This window comes from Pagrus major, chromosome 2 (genome assembly GCF_040436345.1).
Source record: "Pagrus major chromosome 2, Pma_NU_1.0".
Classification (NCBI taxonomy): Eukaryota; Metazoa; Chordata; class Actinopteri; order Spariformes; family Sparidae; genus Pagrus; species Pagrus major.
In genome coordinates, this window is record NC_133216.1 from 27,581,199 (window position 1) to 27,606,850 (window position 25,652).

A 25,652-nucleotide genomic window follows, 5' to 3' on the forward strand; every position below is an offset into this window, starting at 1 on the left:
TAAAAAAGCTCTGACAGAAGTACAAAACAAGCTCTTTGGCAAACAATGATGGACGTTTTTCACTATTTTCTGACATTTTATCAACCAAACAATGAAGCAATGAGTCCAGACAGAAACAGTGGAGTCATTAAAATGTACTTCATGTTAAATTTCCACGTGATAACATCTTTAAAATGATTGTGATGGTTTAGGTTTCAGTACGCTGAAAGATAAAACATTCCCACTGAACTCTGGTACAGTCTGTCTGTTGCCTTTAGTTCATTAGATCAGTGTCCCCAGACAGATCTGTGGAGGTGGGGATGCTGCATTGGCAGACTTGGGAAAAGAATCAAAATGTGTCTCTCTAACTTTTTTTGTTTGATTTTTTTACACAAGTCTCTCTGATGATCGCCCTCTATCTGTCCAGCTGAGAGACGGAAGTAGAGAGAAGCTGATAAAAATGTTGATACATTATCTGATACTTGTCTGAGTCGACTGCAATTACTGTGCTTAAATCTTTTGAATACTTTGTTGCCCTGGGTCTTGTCTACGTACACACAGGCTACCCAATATTCAGACTTCACCGCTCTTGCTGAACCTTCACTGATTTAATTACAACTACAACATCAAGTCTGTATTACAATGAATTGTGGGTAACTGTATTCTCATCCCCTCGCACGCAAGTCCAGAGCGAGGACATTTGGATTGAGCCACCACTTGAGGTTTTCGAGGCAGAATGCAGTTGTAAAGAGTACCTGCAGGCACTACTCGGGGCTGAATAAGGGTTTGCAAAGTATATTCTTGAAAAATATGTAATCTATATTTTAATTCCTTGTTAGTATCGTCCCAAATAGAAACTTAAACTGAAAAATCAGTCATAGATGGGACTGTAAACCACAGTGCATTTCATAGTATAGATGCACAACATCATCTGTCAGATATCTGAAGGAAAGAGTTATTTTAAAGCAACATAATGTAACTTTTTGATCTTAAAATAACAGCTTCAGAATCATGTTGATTGTACAGTGTCTTGTAATAGGCTGAATGGTGTCTCTGTCTCAGCCACTCTGCCTCACTATCACTTGTTTCACAGCGTTACACACGTTTACTTCAACATATTTTCAACACACAACACCATTATGATGTAATGAATTTTGTTTGTAGTTAGCACCTACATTACTTCTGACAAACTGTTACAGAGCTGGGATTTGTATTGACGACAGCTGTGTTGCACTTTTAGAAACTGCCCATTTCAAAATGGCAAGTCTTTTATTTTAACTTCATTGTCCCCCCTCACTCCTGGAGCCAATCCTACTCCCCCTCGGAGATTAGATGGCAGTCCATCACAGTGTATTTTTTATAAACCCATCATCACTTTGAAGTCTTTCCATTTTCACTTTGTCAAGATTTTTTGACACTTATTAACGGCAACATTTATTTCATTCAATGTGATTTTTGAGGTTATAAAAAAGTGTTAAAAGTTACACCTTCCATCTTTTTCTGAACCTCTTAAAGGTCCTGTTTGTAAGAAAAGTTACAAAAGCTTTTTAATCTCATTTCCAACTTGTCAGATACTGACGCACTGGGTCCTACAATCCCAAAGCATCAGTATTTAACGAGTTGGGAATGAGACTCAAAAGTCAACTTCTCTTACAAATAGGACCTTTAAAGATGAATCACAAACTGCAACTCAAAAATCAACAAAAGTGGAACAGATAAGGCATCTTTGATGTCGGGGCTGAACGCAGATTGAACATAAACGCGATATGGTCACATCCCAATCTGTGACTGTGTACAAATCCCTGAAGTAGGTCAAAGAAAACATCCCTTACTTTGAGGATTTTTCTCCTCTGAAGATATCTCCATGTGTGATCTGGAGGAGTAGAGCCAAGCGCGAGGAGAAATCTGAAATGTAAGCTTTTACATGACTTACCAAGCAAAGCAGGCGCAGGATTTTCCTCCATAAATTATGGATCTGTGCCTGTCTCTGTGGCAGACAACCGGCCTCCAACCATCCATCTCCTCCTCAGCTCGCTCCTCCACTTTCCATACATGCATATGTATAATAACGTGTATTCATACAGAAGGGGAAGGAGGCGTGGAGGATGTGAGAATGCAGAGCAGTGTAATGGACAATTATTTTCTCAAACTCTCTTTCTCAGAGCTTAAACACACACCTTTTATTGCCTGTCAAAGCAGGTGAGGCAGAAGATAAAGCTCTCAATGGCAAATATGCTTTTGAGAAAAGGAGAACGGGGATGGGAGGATTTAAATAGCCCGAGCAGAGCGGAGTAAAAGGGAGACGGAAGGAAAAGTTGGCAGAGTGTGATGGAGGAGAGGAGGCAGAGGGAAACGACAGCGAGATGAATTGAAGTGAAGCCTTACTGTCAGGAGGCAGCTAAATATGGATCGAGCAAAGCAGAGTCACTTTTAACCAGATCAAACAAGTCATCAGCTTTAACTTTCAGGCTTGTTCAATAATCCTTTAAGGGGGCTGCTGTCTGCATTATTGAACAGCACTATATGCTAAGGCAGACACGTGCTACAGCTGGGGATCAATTACACACAGGAGCTTTTAGCAGGTCTCGTCTCTCATGAGTGACTTGCATTTCACTATCTTTTTATCTGCGTTTATTTTGCTGTCAGTGTTAATGAACATGTGCACAGGAGCACATTGTGGAGCAAGTTCTCCTCATCAAAGTCCGTCTTGTTAAACAGACACGTTTATGTCATCATCATTAAAGCATTAAATGTCCGTGTCCATCAATTCTCCAGTGTTAGTGCTGGTCAGATGCCTCTCAGTGCGATTATGATATTATCTACACAGGCTGCTCTCTGCTGCACAACATTAATGGATTTTCTGTTGGTGGTGCCAGGGAAAGCCACGCTGAGCTGAACTTTGATCACAAAACAGGCTTTGTTGTGTTCAGAGTCGGCCCAGGGGCCGGGAATCTGGTTTAGAGCCAGTTCGTCTCAACTCGACAGCAAAACCAGCATCTGGAGCTTTGACAGCAGCAAAGGATTTTCTGTCACAGTAAACCTTTGTACTTCATGCTACTCACATCATCAGTGTTGAAAAAAAAAGAAAAAAGTAACACACCATTAAAAGAGCAATTTGTAAGATATGGCCTGAATTTTAGTTTTTAACATTCAAAGAAAGAACTGACATTATCAGCAGAGTGTGAAGATACAACAGTGTTGATGTTATGTCACAGGGCTCTATGTATCGTGTCGCAGATTTGACTACTAAAGTTAGCATGCTAACCAGCTAGCCCTGGCCTGGCCTGTCTTGCAATACCAATTTGGCCCACAAGACGCGATAGTCTGAATTAGATTAAGGATGTAGTGTTCGTTATCTTAAACAGTATACCTCATTTTTTACAAGAGGAATAAGCTTTGAGTAAGGCAAATGTAACGATAATTAAGTCCCAAAACCAAATAAACAGCAGGACTTAGCTTCTGTTGCTATTCCAAACTGATATTTTATCACCTGGGCTCCCTGTCAGTGGACGTTACAGTACTGAAAATGTAAATATACGATTTACAAACAGCAGTATACCTTGAAAGCAGGATATTGCTGCAACCCTACATGTAACCTTACATAATAAACCACCTGGTTGCCACTGTCGGTAGGATGCTAGTTATTTGCTAACATTTGCGCCTAGTAGTTGAATCTGCTAAATGTTGCCCATGTGTGGTTTTTGAAGGGTGACAAATGGAAGACAACTTTCCAAACTCTTCAGATACTTTGTTTTGCTATTCCTAGAGCTCCATGCATCACTGGTTGAACATGTGGAGAAATCAGGCTTCACAGGCCTGCCACTGCCTTGTTACTGTTGCTAAGTCAGTTCAGGTACTGAACCTGACTGCTCAGGGGCTGGTTTTTAGGGAACGGTCAAGTAAGATGGAAAAACTATGGATCAAATCATCTGTATGATGAAATGTATGATACTCAGAAGACAGGAAGCGAGCCAAGTTTAGCAGAGTTTATTTTTATTCACATTTAAAAGATTCTCATTGCAGCACATTCTTCCACCTATACCAGCGAGTCCCACAGACAAAATCTCAAAATCCATAGCAGAAAAAAAAGACATTAAAAAAATCTCTTAAGACCATCATTTTCAAAAGAAAATCTGGGATAAAAACCCATATGATGGTATGACGGTGGAAGAAAAAGATAGAAAAAGCAGCATTTAAAACTTTTGGTGGGGGGGGGGGGGGGGGGGGGGGTCTGATGATATGACAGAAGTGTCATGTGCTTTTATTTATGTGTGTGTGTGTGTGTACACTGTCACAGAGCAGGCACATTAGCAGTCAAAGACACAGCTTCACCTTCAGATCAATCTCTATCAGCAGTGCATCGACCAACAAACATGATGGAGGCTGGGATTACACTGGAGCGAGTGACGGAGAGACAGACGGGGAGGAAGACAGAGAGAGGAGTTCAAACCAGACTGGAGTTGTTGTGTTTATTTGCCTGTAGGTGGTAACTGACTGCTTGTCAGTGAGTTGTGTTCTTACTACAGACAGTTAGGACTTTGTTTTCTGCACACTCCTGACACACACAGACACACACTGTATACATATAATCCATGTGTGCTGCACTGTTTACACACTAGCAAAAATAGAATTGTGTGCGAGGACTTTCTCCCCCCCACCCTCTCTCTCTCCTTCTCTCTCTCTCTCCCTCCTCGTCTCCCTCGATCTCCTGTGGCTTGGAGGGATTGTTGCATCTCCACAGAGCCGGCTGTGTTGTTGGGAATATAAATATAAATACCAACATGTTTCCGAGGAGGCTTCCTCACAGTCTGTGCAGAACAGATGTCGGGGTAAACTGTCGCCCTCAACACCACAGCGTATAAGGCCTTTCAAACTGAGGACATGTCGTTTGACTTTTATACATGTGATTAGCAGGACACTGGATTGCAATACTCTCTTTTAATCTCGTATTTATTTCATTCATCAGCTCCTCCAGCCATCTGTCCAGGGGAAAGACAGCAGTCAGCAACAAAAAAAGGCTAAAAACCAGAAGATAAAAACACCCAAAATGGAAAAGCCCCAACTGGTGTAAACAATACCCCCTTGCAGCGTTGTCTTCACCACCTGCTTGCAGTCAATGTCATTATCTGCATCCGCAGCACATGTCTGATGGTTAGCATTAAGTTCTGTTTGGAGGCTGGTCACCATAAGAACAAGTGGGCTTCAGTTTCTCCCATCTGTCTGTTTGTGTGTATATGGTCACTGGTACTGGAGGTAGTTCTTGAGAGTCTGCGGCAGTGGGAGTGTGTCGATGTGATGGATGCGCTCTCTACCCAGAGCCAGTCGAGCTACTCGTCTGCACAGGTCCATCAGGGGGAGGGGCTCCGCTGTGAGGGTCAAGAGAGACAAGAGGCATGGTTAGTGTCCAAACAGAGAGTACAAGCTGCGTGTGTGAATCTGAATTAGTTTGTTTACTCTCAAAGTTGATGTATAGACCTGACCCTGTCCAAATGTTTTGGTACCTCGCTGTTCCCCCTCCTCTAAAGTCCCTCTCAGACATGGAACATGTGACATTACTGGCTTTATCTTGTTTCAATAATTCTGACATCTTATGTTAATGTTCCTTTATACAGACATGACAGGACATTTATGGCACCTGGTGTATGAGAGGGCAAGGCATCACTGCCGGTTAACAATGGTGAATTGAACATTAAACTGTGCGAAAAGAACTGGGTTTTCTGTTTTCTCAGGTCCAGTGATGGATTTTAGACTTATTTTGCAGTTCAAGCCTTTTCATAACAATTATGAGCCTGAGGACACTCACCTCCAAATCTCTCAGTGAAACCACTGATACATTTTCTGATTAATTTATTATTAAGGGGGCATTATAGGCTGAAGTTAGGTCTCTCAGCATGTTTGAGCATTAATGAATTCATTATCTGTCTGATATTCAATCTGCAGTTACCAGATCTATTTCATAATGAAGATCTTTAGTCAATCTGCACATCCTATTGAACAAACTGCCCACAAACAAAGTGGAACATCACTTAGCAGTGAAAGCAGTTACTTTATGAACTCTCTCCAGGGGTCTGTCTGACCCTGATGTCTGTTACTTGGATTCAATAACACCTCATCTTAAACACTGTAATACAGTCCACATCACAAGGAATCTAATAATGGACTAATATTTAATAAACAAAAAAAACAAAGCAAATCCTCTTTCTACAAGTACTTGTGTACGACACATATAGCCTGTATCTTAAACAGAAGTTTTAACATAACTTAAACACTGTTATTTCTGTAAACTCTTTTGTTTTTACCAAAACATTTATCAGTAACACAGTTTAAAACGAAAAAATAATGTGCTGCGTTGTATGTTGATTTTTAGAGTGCTCCTAAATTTTGTGCTGTGTTCCTAAAACGTTTGGGAGCACCTGTGCTGGGAAAATGTTAGTCTGGAGCACCAATATGCTGTATGTAAAGTCAGATGCTGGATGAAACGTCTGCTCAGAGAGACCCATAAAATTCAACAAAAAAAGAGATCAAAATTAGATCAACAAAAAGATTTCAGCTAAATCACTGCACTTCTTTTAGCTTCATCATTGTACACCGAGCAATGCAGGAGCAACAGCACTGCAGGCTGAAAACTTGACCACCAAACTAGCTGTGATTGAAGTAAAGGGTCATAGGTGTACAGGGCAGTGTGGTGCTGAACAGTGTGAGGCAGGGCAGCATGACTCAGGGCTGTTGGTTGCTCTGACCCTCTCAGCTCTGGTGCCGACTGTCCATGAAGTCGGCTTAACTACTTTTGAACCAGATTATGACCCTGGATGCGTGGTAGTAACAAACAGAGAGAGAAGCAGCAACTTAAATATTCATTTTTGTAAATATATGCCAGTAGAACGTGCAAACTTCCTCCCTCCAATTTTGGAAGAAAGTGATGTCTGTGTATGTCAGACAGAGACAGACTCTGAACTGCTGTCTCTTTACGGATGTCAAGCTGCTCCACCTGGAAGCACCATCTGGCTGAGCAGAATTCCTGCTGTTCAGAGTCCACTTACACACTGTGTGAAGGACACGGGCAGGGGCATTTACTTGCACACAAAAACAGCACACGCATTAGTTGCCAGGCTAAAGATTGAGAGGAAAAGTTTGTCAGAGTTTCCCTGAACTAGCTTGACCTGCATGGTCTACAACTCTACATGACTGCATCCATCTATCCATCATCTAAAACCGCTTATCCTTTTCAGGGTCACCGGAGGGCTGGAGCCCTTCCCAGCTGACACTGGGCGACAGTGGGGTACACCCCAGATAAGTCACCAGTTCATCACAGGGCTAACATATAGGGACAAACAACCATTCACGCTCACATTCACACATACGGACAATTTAGAGTGACCAATTAACCCAACTTTTTTTCTTTTTTTTTTTTTGCATGTCTTTGGATTGTGGGAGGAAGCCAGAGGACCTGGAGAGAACCCACTGTTTTCAAGGATATTCAAATACAGCAATCACAGCTATATGTGCTTATAGCCTTGATGTTATGATTTATTTAGAGTAGTAATCTGGAAGATTTCCAGAAGCGGCAATTACAGGTGATTTTTTGGACCTCACAGCTTCCTAGAGATCCAGTGTCAGACATCAGTCAGTTGGCAGCTTTGCCACATCTCCATAACACCAAATGAAAGTGATTTGCACCTTTTTTAAAGTTTCATCGTCCGTTGTTATCTGGCTGTTCTTTGTTTGTCCGCCCATGACCGTTAAACAGTAATGTTAACCATTTACTCTCAACACTAGCAGAGGCCAGGACAAACAAAACTGTTATGTCGCGTTTGAGAACCACCTACTCTCTCTGGCCGACCAACCAATGCTGGGTGAACGCATCACAAACTGTGCGGCGCTTGTGATATTTTCAGGGGACATCACCACCGACACTCAGCAAATGCAAGGACTTTTATCAGTGGGCTAATAGGCTCATCATTGTGTAACCTCATTTGGCAATAGATAGTGACTTAACAGATATTAATTTACAAGAAAATCTTTGAGATTATTACTTTAAGGAGCCAGGGCTCTGACAATGAGCTCTTCCCTGAAATGTTTGTATCAATAAAATATAGCATCAAGGCTACAAATGTGATTCGAGGTTCAGTCAGCTCCTTAATATTGCCAGATTGTTTCATGTTGATTCTGTCCATCTCATGATGGCATGATAAAAATATATTTGCTAATGCAGTCTCTCTCGCACACGCACACACATGCACGCACGCACGCACGCGCACACACCTCTCTGCAGTCTATTAAAAATGCACCACATCACCACAAAGCGAGGCCCCCTACCAAACAAATAAGCACATACGTCAAGTCTAGAGCATGTTCATGGAACCGGAGCAGGTCGAGCCTGTCAAGAGACCTCAGGCATTCCTTTGGGCATGAAGTGGTGCCTGGTCGCTACATGACAACTGGATGATGAACACACAAACACGGCTAAAGAATTATCTGAATTGAGGATTAGACAAGAATCAGAAAAACATTGACTTGCTTTACATCAAGGTCTTAATTAAAAGCAGATCAGCACAAATCCTCACTTAATGTCTCTGTTAGAATCAATGATGAACTTTTGATGGTGAAGAAAATCCCCAAACTTTGCTTTGTGTGGTTATTCACATTTGACGTGAACTTTTGCAAGAACATCTCAGTGAATTCCTCTGCTGCAGTCCTCTGCTGTGGTTAGTGACCTTTGAAGTGGCAGCGAGGGGAAATAATGAAATCCACTAGTGAACAGCAGCTGACAGGCTGTATAGAAATGGAGTACAGCTATCTGAATTTATTTGACTGCCATGTGCTTAATGAAAAGCCTTTGTAAGAGCACCTTGGGGACAAGTGGCAGTGTGTGGATTCATTTGTAGCCACATCAACGTGGTAAGTGCTTGAATCAGAAAGACATGTTGAATGAGCTGAATATAGACGATGTGCAGTGATGTGTGCAATGAGGTAGTACAGCTGATAATTCTTCACAGCACCTAGAAAAATACTTGGCAAGACAATTGCATCCCCCCAACATCTCATTACCATCCATCTGTAAAGGCAAGTCCATGCTTTAGCACACCAGCTTACAAGATTAGCAACTACAACTGGTACAATCATGTCTCCTTTTATCCTGCACCTTGTGACCGCCTGAACTCTGCTCTCATAAATAAACACTTCACACACTCCTGGTGCACGTGGAGCATCGGTGGAATGAAGGACCCCCCTGATTTAGATTCACTTTGGGCCCAACGGCACCCATCAATCAGTCTACCTTAACCAGCACAGCCCCCGCATATAGGTAGTTTCCATAGTAACAAGCTCCTCACTCACCGCTGTGTGATGTCACTGCACTGGGAGTGTATAGTCACATACGCACCATGTGTTAATGCACTGTGTGTGTATAGATTTTTAAGTGCTGTATATATTGTAATTATCCAATCAAATATTAGAGTTTGTATAAAACTGACAATACAGTATGGACGGCTTTGACAAAAAACAGATAAGTGGCAAGAAGTCAGCTATACATTCCACAGAATTCCATTCAGAGGAAGATTATTTGTATTGGACTAAAATTAATTGGTAAAACAGTGCAACAAACATCTTAGCACACAAAAAGATTTTACTTTTAACAGATGCCAATTGTGCAGTGTTTGTATTCTATGGAAAGTACTTTTATTTGCTTCCATTTGGCAGACCTTTGTGAGCATATTTACTGTAGATTTATTTCATCCAGATAAAAGCCCATCTAATTCCTTTTTTTCTACTCCAGTGTTGTACCTCTTTTTCTGCACCTGCCTGCATCATCAACACCGAGAAAAAGAAGTGAATTGCCACTTCCAAGTGCAACACTTTCATTAGAAGTCAAAAGTAAAACATGACTGCTTGCGGTAACATGATCGATGCCACCACAGAGAGCCTCATTCCTCTCCGACAGTGGTCTCCTGAGGGAGGTGATGACGTGATCATGCTACAAACTTGCTGAAAACCAGCCAATCCCTGCTGTCACAAGCTGGTCTCCATGGCAAGGGTTGCCTGGGGTGACAAATGGTCCTGTCAGACAGTGGTGATGAGCACAGACAGGAAGTGCACACTGTCCGTCAACTGGTAAAATTGACTAACAACACTGCTAAGTGGTTTAGGTTTTGATTAAAAAGCTATTTTAGACTAGCCTGGCTTAACTGAGAACATATCGTTAAGAAATGATCTGACATATGGCTATTATACTTTATAAATTAGATAATTATATATTCATATACACTTTTTCTGTTACCTTGAGCAACTTCTATTCTCATTCTGTGTTGGTGTGAGTTGATGAGGTCAAAATATTTGCTGAAAATAACAATGGAGCTCAACATCTACAATTTGAGAGTATTCATTTAAGTGCATCTTAAATGTAACAGCTTTGGGTGGGATGTACTGGCTCATATCACTATTACAGATTACCATTGCATTACCAGTGATGTTTCTCTGTGAAATGGCCTCATTCTTTACGTTCATTTTGACCCTTTGGGTATGTTTTCTGTCAAAGGAAGCTCCAACATTAACTTGACTTACATATACATATAAGTACATAATAAATGCATTGTATATTCTTTTGAGTCCATATAATGATGAACATTGACAAAGTCTGGGTGTGTGCCTACATGTCATCTTTCACTCATGGAAACCCTGAAAGACTTTTGAACTAAGTCAGAATAAAACAGGCTTGTTTTATAATCAACTGATGGCTAATTACCTTGAAGCAATTCTGTCACCCAGAGGTGAACATTGGAGCTCTCTGCTCCTTCTTCATCTTTACTCCATCCTAAAACCCATCATGTAGACGTCTACCTCTGCACTCTGCCTTTCCTCTAAAGCACTCAAGTCTTTTTGTAATGGCCAGAGACTTGTTTCTGACAGATTTATAGCACAGTAAAGAGGAGATGAAGTGTGGGAAAGTGTGGTTTAGGATGACTGAGCGCCTGATGCACCATCGGACTACAGAGGCCCAGCAGGCTGGCAAGCACACACCTATCTAACACTTAATTGAGAACAAAGTGGAGGAAGGGGAGGTACATTCCAGGACATCGGCGCCTCAGTTAGTCTGTCCTCACTGAGGTGAGACGACCAATATGCAACCGTTGATAGTTCCCCCAAGTTTCCTCCAATCTCGCGCCCACAGACCAATGACTTTGTCTGGTTATGTGTGCACAGTCTATATATCAGTGCACCATCAGACAATATGACCCAGTTATGTCCTACTTTAAAACAAGGGGTAAGATAGGCCATCGTTTTGGCACCTGTTCCAAATTCAATTTAACTCCACCCCCTTTCCTCCAGCGCTACCTTCATTACAAGAAATGCACCCAGGAAACGGGCATGGGTGCAGACTCCGAGCCATGCTTATCGACTAGATTAGCATAAAAAGTGCTGGGGCTGTCTGACCCAGTTTTAAGATGATGGGTGTATGTGTCTTTCATATGCGGCCCTGAAGGTGCAGACACATCTCTGCCTCCCTTCCACCAACAGGTCAGAAGGTGAACGGGGTAGGAGAAGAATATATTTATGGAAAGACAGAATTAGATCAATGATGCATGAGATAAAAAAGAAAATTGGAGCAGAACAGTGAGGTCAGCAGCAGGACGGACGCAATAGAGCAAACTGTCACTCTATGCCTAATTGGAAACGCAGGTGTCCAAATTGAATCGTGCACTCAGAGCGGAAACCAATTGCTCACTGAACTGGTGACTCCTGCCACTGACGTTATCTGCCTTCCTATTACTTCGCACCGCCGAGCTAGTGAGTACCAGACAGTAGCATGGACTGCCGTCAATTTGGTCCTCCTGCTGCTTTCACTCTGCTCAGGAAATAGAGGCTAAACAGAAAATGATTATAAAAGATGAGCACTATAACACATTGTGTGTGTGTGTGTGTGCGCATGTACACCACACACAAGATTCAACATCCACAAACAAACCAGCAACAATGACAGCACACTTCTCTGTGGAGAGATGTCTTGGCTTGGGTTTAACTAGTTGTTAAAGAGCTTATTTTTCTGACTGAAATTAGAAATAGCATTTATTATGCATTATACATTATTTCGCATTATACATCACTACATTTACAAACCTTAATTCTTTCAATTTGACTATGTTCATGTAAATTCACGGTTCCACTGCAGTTTTAATCCTGTTTTCCAAAATTTTATAATTTTTTCAATGACTTTTTCCTTCCTGACAGAAAGGACAGTGAAAGCACACCCAACTATAGTCCGGCAACATTTGGTGAGTTGTTATAAAAGACAACTGAGAGATCCCATATTGTAGAAAGTCAGACTTCCATGCCATTGGGATTATAGAGCAGTTCTACGTGCTATATAAATACTATCAAATCAAAATGCTCAATCCATGGAGAAATGCAAACTCCCTGTATTCAGAAACTGTGCCTTCAAACAACTGTCAGGACAGGACTGTAAGGTTGTGATGTCACAACTATACAGTCAGCACCCGCAGCAATGTCGACTCGCCAGCATGGCTGTGGTTGCGAAAACAGCGGCAGAGCTGATGCAGAGACATTGGTCATTGCCTCCTCAGGCAGACCAATGAGACCAGACTGGAATTTTCAGGAGGGGGGGCCTTAAAGAGACGACAAGCACTAGAATGGATCATTTCAGAGAGAGGGTGAATAGAGGTGCTGCAGCAATGGACAGTATGAGAAAAATAGTGGGTTTTTTAAACTTTGAAACAGGTCAACATTTTCTAGGTGAACTAGACACCCAAAATAAAAGTATGAACCTGAAAGCATAATACTTGGCTTTTTAAGATTTCAGTTCTTGAAGTACAGAAGTTTGGAACATTAATTGAGTCGGAAACCGCTTTCGTGTGACCGCTAAGCGAGATTGCGATTGTTAGGGTAAGTGAAGCCAGATAACAGAAATATATCCTGGGTGTGTTTTGTAGTACAGGCCAATCAAAAGTGTAGCATTTTAGCCACTAATACAGAGCAAATATGATCAACTATGTTTATTACAAGCCCAACAACACGGACTGGATGACTTTATTCCAAGGCAAGCTTCTGCAACGCAGTGAGCAGGTTCAACCTCAATTTATGCAAGGTCTAAGCTCATGTTACAGCTTGCATCTGTGCTGTGAATATTGCCAACAGCACTGAACTGCAGACAGGCAGAAGGAAGACATCCCATTTGCGTAGGGCAAGCCCTGGGCCAACAAACTAGTGAGCAAGCTGCCCGGTCAACAATTAACCACCCACCAACAAGTCAGTTCAACTGTTTCCACAGCAACCTGCCACCACCATTGGGTGTGTAAACTCTGAAAGGAAGGATTAGTGTTGAAATGGATGCAGAAGACTAAAAAGGAAGAATAGAAAAGAGCTGGAGGGAGGAGATGAAGCACAATGAGAGCTAAAGTCAAATAAGGTTCATTTGCAAAAGGGGTGGGAAAGCATGTCAGCGGTGTGTGTGAAGTGCTTCCTCTTCTCTGGTCTGTCTAGTTCAGGTGTAAATGAGTTTGAATCAGTGTGTTGCCATTAGGCTGCCCTGGCCACTGTGGCGTCATGAGGCTTGTTGTGGTGGAGATAAACAGACAGCTTTCCAGGAATAGAAGGAGGAGGACAGCAAGATCCAGTCACCCCACTGTTTTGGATTTAGAAACGTTAGCAAGTCAGAGGTATGAAAGCCAATAAAAAAATCATGACTCAGTAGGGTTGGTTTTCCACTGTCTCTGTAACTTAGGGTCAAAGGACTAGAGTCTTACTAAAATGCTGGAAGCATCATGCATTAATGCAAGGTATTAAGGGACAATACAGGCGGGAGAGAAAAGTATAAGGATACTTATCTCTTCACGCTTCCCAGGGAGTAAGAGATGAAGAATAAAGAGTCTAAGCAGGAGGGAGAAGGAGGGAAAAAAAACGAACGTGAATAGACTACAAGGCAAGCGAAAGACCAAGAACCCAGAAAGTGAACAAAGAGCGAATGCTCTTTGAGTTGCCATAAGAGGATGCACAAAAGCAAGATCTGGGAATAGGGGAACGCTGCTATTTCCAAGCATGTATATATGTTGACGCTTCCACTCTTCTCTGTTACAACACAGAAATGTGACTTAAAGCGCTTATCACACACTGATCCCTCATGTGCAATCTGTCAGAACACAAGCTCTGAACACGCATGTCTTCCAAACTCAGTGTATACAGTGTATACATGACTGTATGAGTATAGAGAATATGATGTTGCTTTATTGATCAGTCATTTTTTATGTCTATAACGAAGCAAAAGGAAAAGAAACAACGAGTGACAGATGTGAGTTCAGGCTCATAAGTTGCCATTAGCAAACTGTTTTCAGTCTCCCAGCTTCATTAGACTGGCAAAAAAATGGCTTATGAGAATCACTATCAATGCACCATCTACATAACAATTCGACAGGAAACAAAAAAGCTGTTGTGAACAGTTCACAACTTCACAGACGGGAGGGGCTGCTCACAATATACAGATTGAAAAACAAGTCTTGATCCCTTACATTGAAAAATTTGTAAGGTCTAAAACTAGACTTTACTAAACATGCTGACTAGACATGTTTCAGTCTTGATGCTCAATCCTGATTCATTGTTTCCTTTATTGCTGATTTTCAGGTGATTTTAACCTGTTATTTAAAAATCTCAGGACATGTGATCCAGATATCATTTAAAAAAAATGTACTGGGCAACATAAGCTTGAACCTTGAATTCTTAATTCTAGGTGCTGTATCGTAGGCAACTGGACGTGTTTCCGTTTCACCGCTCATCCAAGAGTCCTCCTCAGTTCTAACTAACTGGAGGGGAGTTGCAGGCTTTTAAACTCTTTTTGGTGAATATTGGTGAATAGGTGCAGAATATAATAACATGGATGTTATCTAAAATGGTTAAAAAGGGCATTTTTCATTTTAGCTCGACTTTAAGGTCCACTCATGTCTTAACTCTTAAGCAGAAGTGTGGATTGCTCACGATTAAAGTGCATGCTAGGTATTATAAGAAGCCTTAGTCCAGCTGGGTATGACGCAGCAGCTTGTGGCATTTCTAGTGGCGCTTGACGGCTGAGACACATATCAAGCGTGTGCAGTGCCTGGATGATGGATGACTGCTGCGTTACTCGACTGCTGTGGCTCACAAGTGTGTGTCCGTCCACACATACAGCATTGCTGTTGCAGCGCCGCTACTACCAGCCCTATATTTCTACGTGCCTTTGATAGTAATCAGTAATGATGATAACATGATTTTCCTTTAGTTTCATTGAAAGAGAGAGAGAGAGGGACAGAAAGAAAAAGAGTACTGGAAAAATACTGCCCTTCAGCATGAGCTGAAAAATCGGTGGTTTGGCCTTTAAGCAAACAACTCACATCACATTCGGTACAAAGGGGGCGACATGGCATCCAATTGGAGTCCTCTGTCTAACTACCTGTTGTAAGACCAAGTAAACCAAATATTCACTGACATTTTAGCATTCCTTTATTCGGCCAACTCATGAGGAAAATATGTGGCCCTTTTTCTTGTTTTATATTTGCTACCTGCCCAGTGCAAAATCAGGTAGAGTTTAAAGAAATGGGTTATTGGTGGACACACAGCAGCTCCCTACTATTATATATAAATCGTCACTGAATCCACACAACTGAACATTGACTTATCAATGGATCTAAATACAGCAGACAATTAGAGATCTCAGTGTTGGTTCTGTCACTGTTTTAAATAGTTTGTGACATCCTCCCACCAAAGGTAATGATATTTAATTCAGTGTTACTACAAAACATATTGTTTAATACAAATTTTACCGACTGAAAGAACACGTGTTTAATAAATACAGATGCCTCCTAAATATTGATGCTTCAAAATATTTTTCACTCTAACCAGATCTTATATTAAAACCAAAGGAGGGAAAATATTTCATAAACCACAGGCGACAATGGTGATCTTCCAAATGCAAGGCAGATTTTGTACTGCCCTTGTACTACCATGTTTTCATAAGGCATTAATATGGGCCACTCTACGTCATGTGCATTTATGTTGCTTACCACACATACACCCAGACACTTAACCCAACATTTCTCACTATGCAAGGCCAGACACTGAGCTCAGAGGCACACTGGGACATCCTCCAGGATTGCTCCTCTATTGGCTGCTGTCCGCCAGCACACATACACACACATGGCTTGCAGCCACGGACATGGTGTCCGTGCCTCACTGTCGGCAACGCCTCCAGCCTGCTTTGGGTCTTTGTGCAGCATTCAGGCTAGAACGGGAGGGAGGACTGAGGGCTGTTACACAAGCTGAGAGGCAGACTGGATAGAGATGACTCTACTAGTTGGAACGATGACATTTAACAGAAAAGAGCAGCAGGGCACAAAGAAACATCAAGACAGACAGGCTCTCACATATACCATGGTGACTTGAAACAGATATTCCTATTACATCAGTGAAAGTTTGAGGAAGCCTGTCAGAAGTGCCGAAAAAGCGACAGAGTGAAGCAGACTAGAAATAGTACAGAGAGAGCCTGTTTAAGCCGCTTGCTATTGGTAAACAAAGCAGCAATCCCTCTCATTATGGGCTTTTTATAGATCAGTGCAGACAGAAATGTTCACTGCATATCCATCCTCTACACTCACAAAACTACACAAAAAAAACTACACACAAAAAAAAAAAAAGACATATCTGCAAGTAAAACCTTCAGTCTTGTTGTAAACCTTAAATCTTGTACATTTCTGGAGAGCCGAGGCCAGGTTCCCTTATTCACGTATATTATTAAGACACCCTTTCAGCCACTGCATGAATGCCTTCTCCAGAGGGTTGGGAGTTAAGCTGTTAAAATGACTGAAAAGTGACTCAACTGATTGATTCAGACTTATTTTGTTCAGTCCATCTTCAAAAACAATTGCACTTTGTCATACAAAACACATACACAACACGACCCATAACTGAACACTGGATGCATGTCTTTCCTAAATCCTCTTTCTTGTCCTCCTTCTCTCCCTTCTGGTCCTACCCTGGGCTTTGTCACATGATTTCCAAATCTCACCCTGGGCCTTCATAGCCTTGATGAGCAGGTCTAAATATAATTCTAGTTCCATACATAAAACAAAACATCTCTGCTCTGTATAAAAAAAAAAAATAAAAAAAAATAAATAAATAAATTTAAAAAAAAAAAATCACCTACCACAGCCGTCCCTCCACATTACTGCAGTGATGCAAATGCAAACAGCAGTACTGAAACAGGCACTAGTCATCATGTTAGGAAGATTATTGAGTAAATGCACAGCTATAAGTTATTCATTGCGTGTGCATACAAATCAAACTGAATTAGGCATCTAGACTCCGCAGTGCATGAAAATATTTTAAAAAGCTCCATGTCAGGTTGTAACAATGAGGGAGTATGCTAATCTTAAATAGGGATTAGGCTGAAATGCAAATACATAATACAAGTTAAAACATGAGTGAAATAACAGCTCGTGAAAAAATGTAAGATTAAGAGCTACAACTATTTGATCCAAATAGTGAAGGTGCTGATTCAAAGTGGAAAAGCTTCAATGATCGATAATGAATGAATGAACATTAATTGGGAGAATGACACTCCAGAAACTGACAGGACACGATCACCTAGAGAGAAGCCTTATCACATGGTTACAGAAAACACTGGTGGTTGTACAGTGGTATTACAAAGCGATGCTTCTTTTAAATCATTAACAATCTCTGGCTGAGTACAGACACTGGCATGCAGAGAGCACACAAACTGCACGCCAGCCAGATTTATATTTTGGCCTGCCATCAAGGAATTAACAATAATTAGCGACAGCCGATATGACCTGCTGCTGCTGACAATTTAACTTATGAAAGTTATGGTCTGTGCCGTAAGAGTAAGAGGCTGCTAGATGAATGTTTTGTATACTGCTCTTGCACGATTTAGCAAATCTGTATTTTTCATGAATTTTTTTGACCCGCATATGACACGAAATGCTCACAAATTAGAAGAGCAGCGCTGCAACACCAGCAGGCTGAGGTGGACAAATCACATTACAGTAAAGCCAGGTTGTTTTAGCTGATATGAACACACAATATCCTTGGGATTAGCTTGGGACATCCTTGATGACAAAAAGGTCATATTGCCATCATTCTGCCTACCATCAAACAACAGTATGAATTGCAGAAGAATGTAATGGTGAAACATGAAAACACTGGCATATATAACACAATCCCCTTTCAGCAGCTTGTCAAATATTATACAGTCACTGACTGGCTTATCGTGTGTGTGTGTGCTTCAATGTTGTGCTACTTACGATCGAGTCCATTGACGTAGCGAATAGATACTTCACAGTGCCCCCACACAGCACTGACGATGGGATACAGTCGTTTGCCTTTTAACCCTCTAAAAGCTACTCCCAGATACTGTCCGTCTACCATGAAGCTCAGTGTTCCTTCGTCCATATCTAGTATTACTGTCAGAGAGTCTGGGAGCACAAATGACTCGTCTGGCTCCAGGAAACAGGGGTATGTGGGTGCCGACGTGGAAGCGGGCCGATTCTTTCCATCATGGTAGAGCCTGTTCCGACCCAGGTCCCATCCCCAGGACTCAGAGTCTGAGCCCACCAGGGCCGTGTAGCCCACTGAGTGTAAAGATGCTTCAGCGGTGGCCACGCCTACGACAGCGTGTGTGCCTCTTTGTCTGGCCGGCCAGTGAATCCTCCAAACGTGGAGGCCCCTGGTGTAGCCCACCTTACCACGGATACAGTCAGTGCTCTGTGCCACTGGATGGCGATGAAACGTCAGCTTGTCGTCCTCCTTAACAAAGACATTGAGTGACCGGTCGTCCGGGTTCCAGGCGTGGCGAAGCTGGGTCTCAGGGCTGGCTGATGGCATGTCCAGCAGTAAGTCCAGCCTGGGGGGCCGACAGAAATCTGGGCCCCGCAGTTCCCGCCGTACTGGCCGATATGAGGGCTCTCCACGTACATCCACTGATTTGATACTGCCAGAGATCTTCTGGCCCATGGCTGGGTGGGTGAAAGGGAGGAAGGGACAAAGGGGAGGGAAATGGATGGACCAAGGGTGGTAATGAGGGGGTCGTAGCACCTGACGTTACCTCATGGGCGCAATGGCAACACAGTGGGTGCTGGGTGGAAGGGTGCTGCTGGACACACTTGCTGTCTTTAGCCAGGGGAACCCACACTCCTGGAACACACACAAAATGAAACATTATGTATCCAATTTACAGTCTAAAATTGTCAAACAACAGTCACTCAACTCAGCTGACTCGGCTGACAGGACACACTGACGGTTATACTTTTTATCTTGAGTCAAGTGGAATGTCTATCAATGTCATACGATACTCCAGTATAAAAAGGTAAACTGATACCGGTTTGAAATAGATGACGACAAAAATATATTATTCATTTCTGTCAAAATGTAACTGCAAATTCACAGTGTTAATTTAACTATGACAGCAAGGAGGATTATACCTCACATTTTCACAGCTGTAATGATTAGCTGATCAAAATAAAATTGGCACTCTTTTTTCAAACAAATTTTCCCAACATCGGATGGTTCCAGCATCTAAAATGTGAACATTTGATGCATTTTTTTGTATTAATAAAAAAAAATGTTCATACCATGAATGTCTGCTTGAACAGCTTTGTTTATTTACACAAAATACCAACCAATACCTTAGTAAAACTGAATATCACTGGATTTTGTACAGTTGGTTGGTCATATTAAGGCATTTGAAGAAACTGATGGATTGTTTTTATTGTTTTCTTGTGTTCTCCCAACTTATTTATGAATTGAATGAGAAATAAGTTTGATGATAAAAGTAATCACTAGCTGTAGTCCTTATTTGCCTATAAAACTCAGCAAACCAAATACTGAAAAGGGGAAATGACAGGAAAGAAGAAATGAAAGATGAACTTCTTTACTCCTAGCATTTCTCTCCCAAACTATTTCCTGTCTTCAGTTGCCAGTCTGAAGTGTGGACAAACATTTGAGTTTCTCTGTGTGCAGAGGTATCATTTTTATTTTATTTTTTGGCCACTCACCCTGACAGTTATTTGAAAACATTGCACTTAAAAACAAGAAAATTTGTGGGTTTTCAACCTGCTTTGCATCACAACAATGTTGGTAGTACATGTATATGGACAATGTTAAACTTAATCTCTCCATTTTGCCTGCACCCAGTCTGACAACGCAGAACACTTCATCTGTTGGACTTTAGGCCTGGGGTAGCCACTCCAGATCCACTTTTTGTATGCACTAGGGCTGTCAAAGATAACGCATTAACGTGGCATGCTTTCAGCATATTTTTTGAGCATGCGCCCTAGTATGCATGCATCCAGACAAAGTATAGTCAGATATCAGGAGTGAGGGGCGTACTAAACTCTGAGCAAACTGTCTAAACTAGGCAGTGCTGATAAACTATAAACCAAGATTCTGTTTCTACACTGCCCATTTCAATAGGCAGTGTAGTAATTAGTTTTAATCACTAACACACTAATGTTGAACAAAAGTACTCAGGGCTGAGTGCCATTTAGGCAACACAAATTGTATGAGCAACACAATTAAATAGTGACACAGACATGGGGAGTATTTGCTGAAACTTGCTGCAGAGTTCCTCTGAGTATAGTAAGTGTACAATGTACAATGCAGTGTACAATCCCTCTTCTTAGCCAATCCCTTCTTCACCAAAGCAAACAAATGTGATGCAATTCACATTGTATAAGTTTATAAGAAAATATACTATATTATATGCTGAGCAAGTAAACAGAGACTAAAGCTACTTCCAAACACATGTGCAGAGTTTCCCTGCAGGCCCGGGTCGAGAGAAGCTGTTCCACATGTGCTGTACGTTCTCTCTATCTCTCTTTCCTATATGCAATCCCCCAAATGTTTTTCTCACTCCCCTTAGTTTCCCAGGAAAGGACTCCACATGAGTCTTTCAGGGAAAGTACAGAGCCGTCACTGGTACTGACCCACCAAGGGAGGCTTGAATAAGACACACACACACGGTTTTACAGTGTTTGTTTGGTAAAAACTTTGTGAATTGTGGAGTTAACCAGAGAATTGAGATGAACGACAACGTGCTAAATGGGCAACAGCTTTGAGAACACCACACAAGACTCACGACTCAACATACACACTCGCTGGCATGCAAAGTCATTTGCAGAGCACTATCTCATGACCACAAGCCATGAAAAGTGACAAGCTCTGCATTTCCATATTAATTAATTTATACCACCAGACATGATGCATGAAGCAATTTCATTACAAATGAGAGGAATATTTATCTAACAGCAAAATTAATGAGGAAGTGGCTATCGTCCACTCAGTTGACACTTGTGATTGTGTATGTCATATACATGACAAACACAAGCCCTTATTGTTCACACAAAACACAGGCACACATTTGGCTGGCAATCCTTCAAGTGTTAAACCGTCAGAGGGAAAACACTGGCCCAAACAATAAGGAGACAAGCCAGAGTGAAATGATTCATGGGAATCAGATGGGCCACAGAGGGAACATGTGATGACACAAAGTGTAAACGTTTTCAAAAAAATCTGGATTAACAGTGACCAATGAATCTCCAATACATACAGTAACATCAAGGTTTAAGTTGGCCATTGTATGCCAGCTTTTTGACGGTAGTTGTTCAGCAGATGAAAATATCCACGTCCAAAATATCTGATGGAAAATATAGCACATATGACCTATATGATGTTACCAGTACATCTTAAATATAAATTTATATCATGCAAAAGTTTTATTTTTCCTCCACTGTTGAGACAGTGAGCATTTCATCATGTTCAGCGCTTGTTTCTCTGACAGCATAAGTGTTTCAGCACAGCGTGCTGCCAGCTATTCCTGCCTGAAAAGAGTATGTAGAAGGACGCGAGATTCAAAAGCCGCACACTCCAGCAACTGCCCTGCGTTTTGACGCGACAGAGGTGAACATGACGCTGAAACGTCGAAGGCGAAGCAGACATCCATGGACCAGTTTGCAATTGCAAACAAGTACTGCAGATGAGGTCAGCAGGACAACATAAAAGTGTCAATCTCCTGCTCCTCACGAAATAGAAGACCTTACAGCCAGAAAAAAGTTCAACTGGGCAACCAAGACCCATCACCCAATACGTCACCAGCAAAGCCATTGTTCTCTCCCATCCAGCGATGCATCATTCCTAGCAGTTTTTGGACATGCATAAAAGTTAAAATATTCTTTCAGATGCAGCACCTTTGAGGACAGTGTCTGTCATTGTTTTGGATTGTTGCAATAATAATACATTTGCATAAAGCAAGCATATTTGTCGACTCCCACGTTAAAAAGAGTATTAAAAACCTGAAAAGTATCCCTTTAAGGTACATTTAGAACAGATAAAAAAAAAAAATTGCGATTAATTTGCAATTAATCACAAGTCTAATATGGACAATCATGCGATTAAATATTTTAATTGATTGACAGCCCTAATTATTACACAAAGTACTATTGGGGATAGTGGTGGGTAGCACTAGTTGTATATAATCATTTCACTGAGAAAATCAAATCCTCCATACCTCCACTGCATGTGTAACATGCAGGGTTAAAACTACACATGATACTTTAATAGAAATAATTGGGCTTACCAAAAGGAAAACAAATGGACTAATGCCAGCTTGACTGCCTGCCCCCTCCTGTTCACAGAACCTTTCCCCTACGAATGCACACACTAAATAGTAACTAATTGAGCCCTTCATCTACAACACTAGCAGGCAGGAAAAAAACAAATACAAAACATGGTAGTCTGAAATAGAAAGGCTTTCTCATCTGATATTGTGAACATGCTGGCTGATAGCAAAATCAACTAAGATCATTCCAGCATTTTCATCTGCTGCTGAGTTTAGCAAGTAGTCAAATTTAGTGGATCGATACAGTAGGTAGCATCTTCACATATTCAATGTATCAGCTGTATCACCAAGTATATTAAACCAATTTACTGTGTATTCCCTTTTCATTGAAGAAGTCGTTGGTTAAAGGGGAAGAAGCAATTTCCTGTAATAAACGGCAAAGGAAAACCTACAGTAATTTGATTATTTCCTGAAAAACTCAGCACATTTGGTAAGCCTTACTGTAATGAAACACCAGTTATGATGGTCTAACTATGAAAACAAAAGATACAGTGGGGAGAACAAGTATTTGATACACTGCTGATTTTGCAGGTTTTCCCACTTACAAAGTATGTAGAAGTCTGTAATTTTTATCATAGGTACTCTTCAACTGTGAGAGACGGAATCTGAAACAAAAATCCAGAAAATCACATTGTATGATTTTTAAGTAATTAATTTGCATTTTATTGCATGACATAAGTATTTGATACATCAGAAAAACAGAACTTAATATTTGGTACAGAAACCTTTGTTTGCAATTACAGAGATCAGACGTTTCCTGTAGTTCTTGACCAGGTTTGCACACACTGCAGCAGGGATTCTGGCCCACTCCATACAGATCTTCTCCAGATCCTTCAGGTTTTGGGGCTGTCGCTGGGCAATATGGACTTTCAGCTCCCTCCAAAGATTTTCTATTGGGTTCAGGTCTGGAGACTGGCTAGGCCACTCCAGGACCTTGAGATGCTTCAGAGCCACAGAGCCACTCCTTAGTTGCCCTGGCTGTGTGTTTCGGGTCGTTGTCATGCTGGAAGACCCAGCCACGACCCATCTTCAATGCTCTTACTGAGGGAAGGAGGTTGTTGGCCAAGATCTCGCGATACATGGCCCCATCCATCCTCCCCTCAATACAGTGCAGTCATCCTGTCCCCTTTGCAGAAAAGCATCCCCAAAGAATGATGTTTCCACCTCCATGCTTCACGGTTGGGATGGTGTTCTTGGGGTTGTACTCATCCTTCTTCTTCCTCCAAACACGGCAAGTGGAGTTTAGACCAAAAAGCTCTATTTTTGTCTCATCAGACCACATGACCTTCTCCCATTCCTCCTCTGGATCATCCAGATGGTCATTGGCAAACTTCAGACAGGCCTGGACATGCGCTGGCTTGACCAGGGGGACCTTGCATGCGCTGCAGGATTTTAATCCATGATGGCGTAGTGTGTTACTAATGGTTTTCTTTGAGACTGTGGTCCCAGCGCTCTTCAGGTCATTGACCAGGTCCTGCCATGTAGTTCTGGGCTGATCCCTCACCTTCCTCATGATCATCGATGTCCCACGAGGTGAGATCTTGCATGGAGCCCCAGACCAAGGGAGATTGACCGTCATCTTGAACTTCTTCCATTTTCTAATAATTGGGCCAACAGTTGTTGCCTTCTCACCAAGCTGCTTGCCTATTGTCCTGTAGCCCATCCAAGCCTTGTGCAGGTCTACAATTTTATCCCTGATGTCCTTACACAGCTCTCTGGTCTTGGCCATTGTGGAGAGGTTGGAGTCTGTTTGATTGAGTGTGTGGACAGGTGTCTTTTATACAGGTAATGAGTTCAAACAGGTGCATGCTTTGTAAGTTTGAAAACCTGCAAAATCGGCAGTGTATCAAATACTTGTTCTCCCCACTGTACCCACAAAACAAGAGCAGTTGCAAGTGGGAGAGTTCTAATTAAACAAGTGTGTGTGTCTGAGTGTGAGTGTGAGCGTGAGTGTGAGTGTGAGTGTGTGTGTGTTCACACAGCCACAACACAGCGATCACTAGTTTTTCATTTTAAATTGGAACTGAGAAGACTGCGAGGGACAGGGACCAGGAGTCAAGGTCATGATGTGTTTAAAAAGACAGCATATTGCTGGCTTCGAAAACCAACAATGAGTAGGCCTGATAATGACAGTTCAAAGTCAAAGGGAGCACTGAAGGAGCAGGCTTTCAAAAACTTTGTACACATAGTAATCCATCAATATGAGCAAGAAATCATTTCTTATGGAGATGTGGAGAAGGGCGCTTTAATGTTAAAAAGGTTAGTGAAGGACAGGATGAAAGCTGGCTGTGAAGAAGGTCAGTCTAAGCATCTAAGCGAAGGAGCCGACAGGCAAGGACAAGTACAGGAGGAACATGAACAAGGAGAGAGATGATGATAGAGAGAAACCCTGATAGGGTAGGTGAGTGACGTGTGATGGAGGGAACCCTGATGGGGGGAGAGAAGCGATGAGATGTGACGTCTAACCCGACCCCTCTTAAGATCAGGAAACTGAATTTAGTGCAAAGGATTATCCAGTACCAAATACAGTGGGTGCAAACCAAGAAGCTCTCTGCCTCATCTCCTTCACTTCTTTGAAAAGCAGATCTAAATATCAGCCCAGTGATGTGCTTCTGCTCTGAGCGTACGAGAGACGGGATGCAAGCAGGAGCTGGGACTGTTTAAGATGCCACTGGACCAGAATCCACGGCGCAAAACTTTTTATCTTGAGCAAAGGGAGGCAGTGACATGAAGAAGGCCGCTGGTAGCGTGACAAGCATTGTTAGCATATCAAACATGCACAGCCACTCTTAACACAAGCAACACACACGGCTTTAGGGCACACAGATGCAGACTGGTAATGCAGGGACTTTGAAGTATCAACCACTCAAATGCACGCATGCTCTTATCAGCTTTGGAAAACCAGATGAGGGCAGCGACGACCTGTGTATGAGCACGTACATACAAAATAGAGGTGTCGATAGGACTTTGTATAAAATATTGTTATTAGCTGAACTTGAGCAGATTC

At 41.9% G+C, this 25,652-nt stretch overlaps 1 protein-coding gene across 1 annotated transcript in view; it reads right to left on the minus strand.

Moving 5' to 3' along the window:
• Positions 1-3,951: 3,951 nt before the first annotated feature.
• LOC141012166 (SPRY domain-containing SOCS box protein 4-like) overlaps positions 3,952-25,652 on the minus strand; it is a 45,837-nt gene continuing 24,136 nt past the window's right edge. Inside the window, exons 3-4 of the mRNA XM_073485574.1 lie at positions 18,276-19,164; positions 3,952-5,345 (exon numbers count right to left, since the gene is read on the minus strand). Of these exons, the coding sequence (XP_073341675.1) occupies positions 5,218-5,345; positions 18,276-18,984 (837 nt within the window). The 5' untranslated portion in view covers positions 18,985-19,164 and the 3' untranslated portion in view covers positions 3,952-5,217. The remainder of the gene's footprint in view (positions 5,346-18,275; positions 19,165-25,652) is intronic.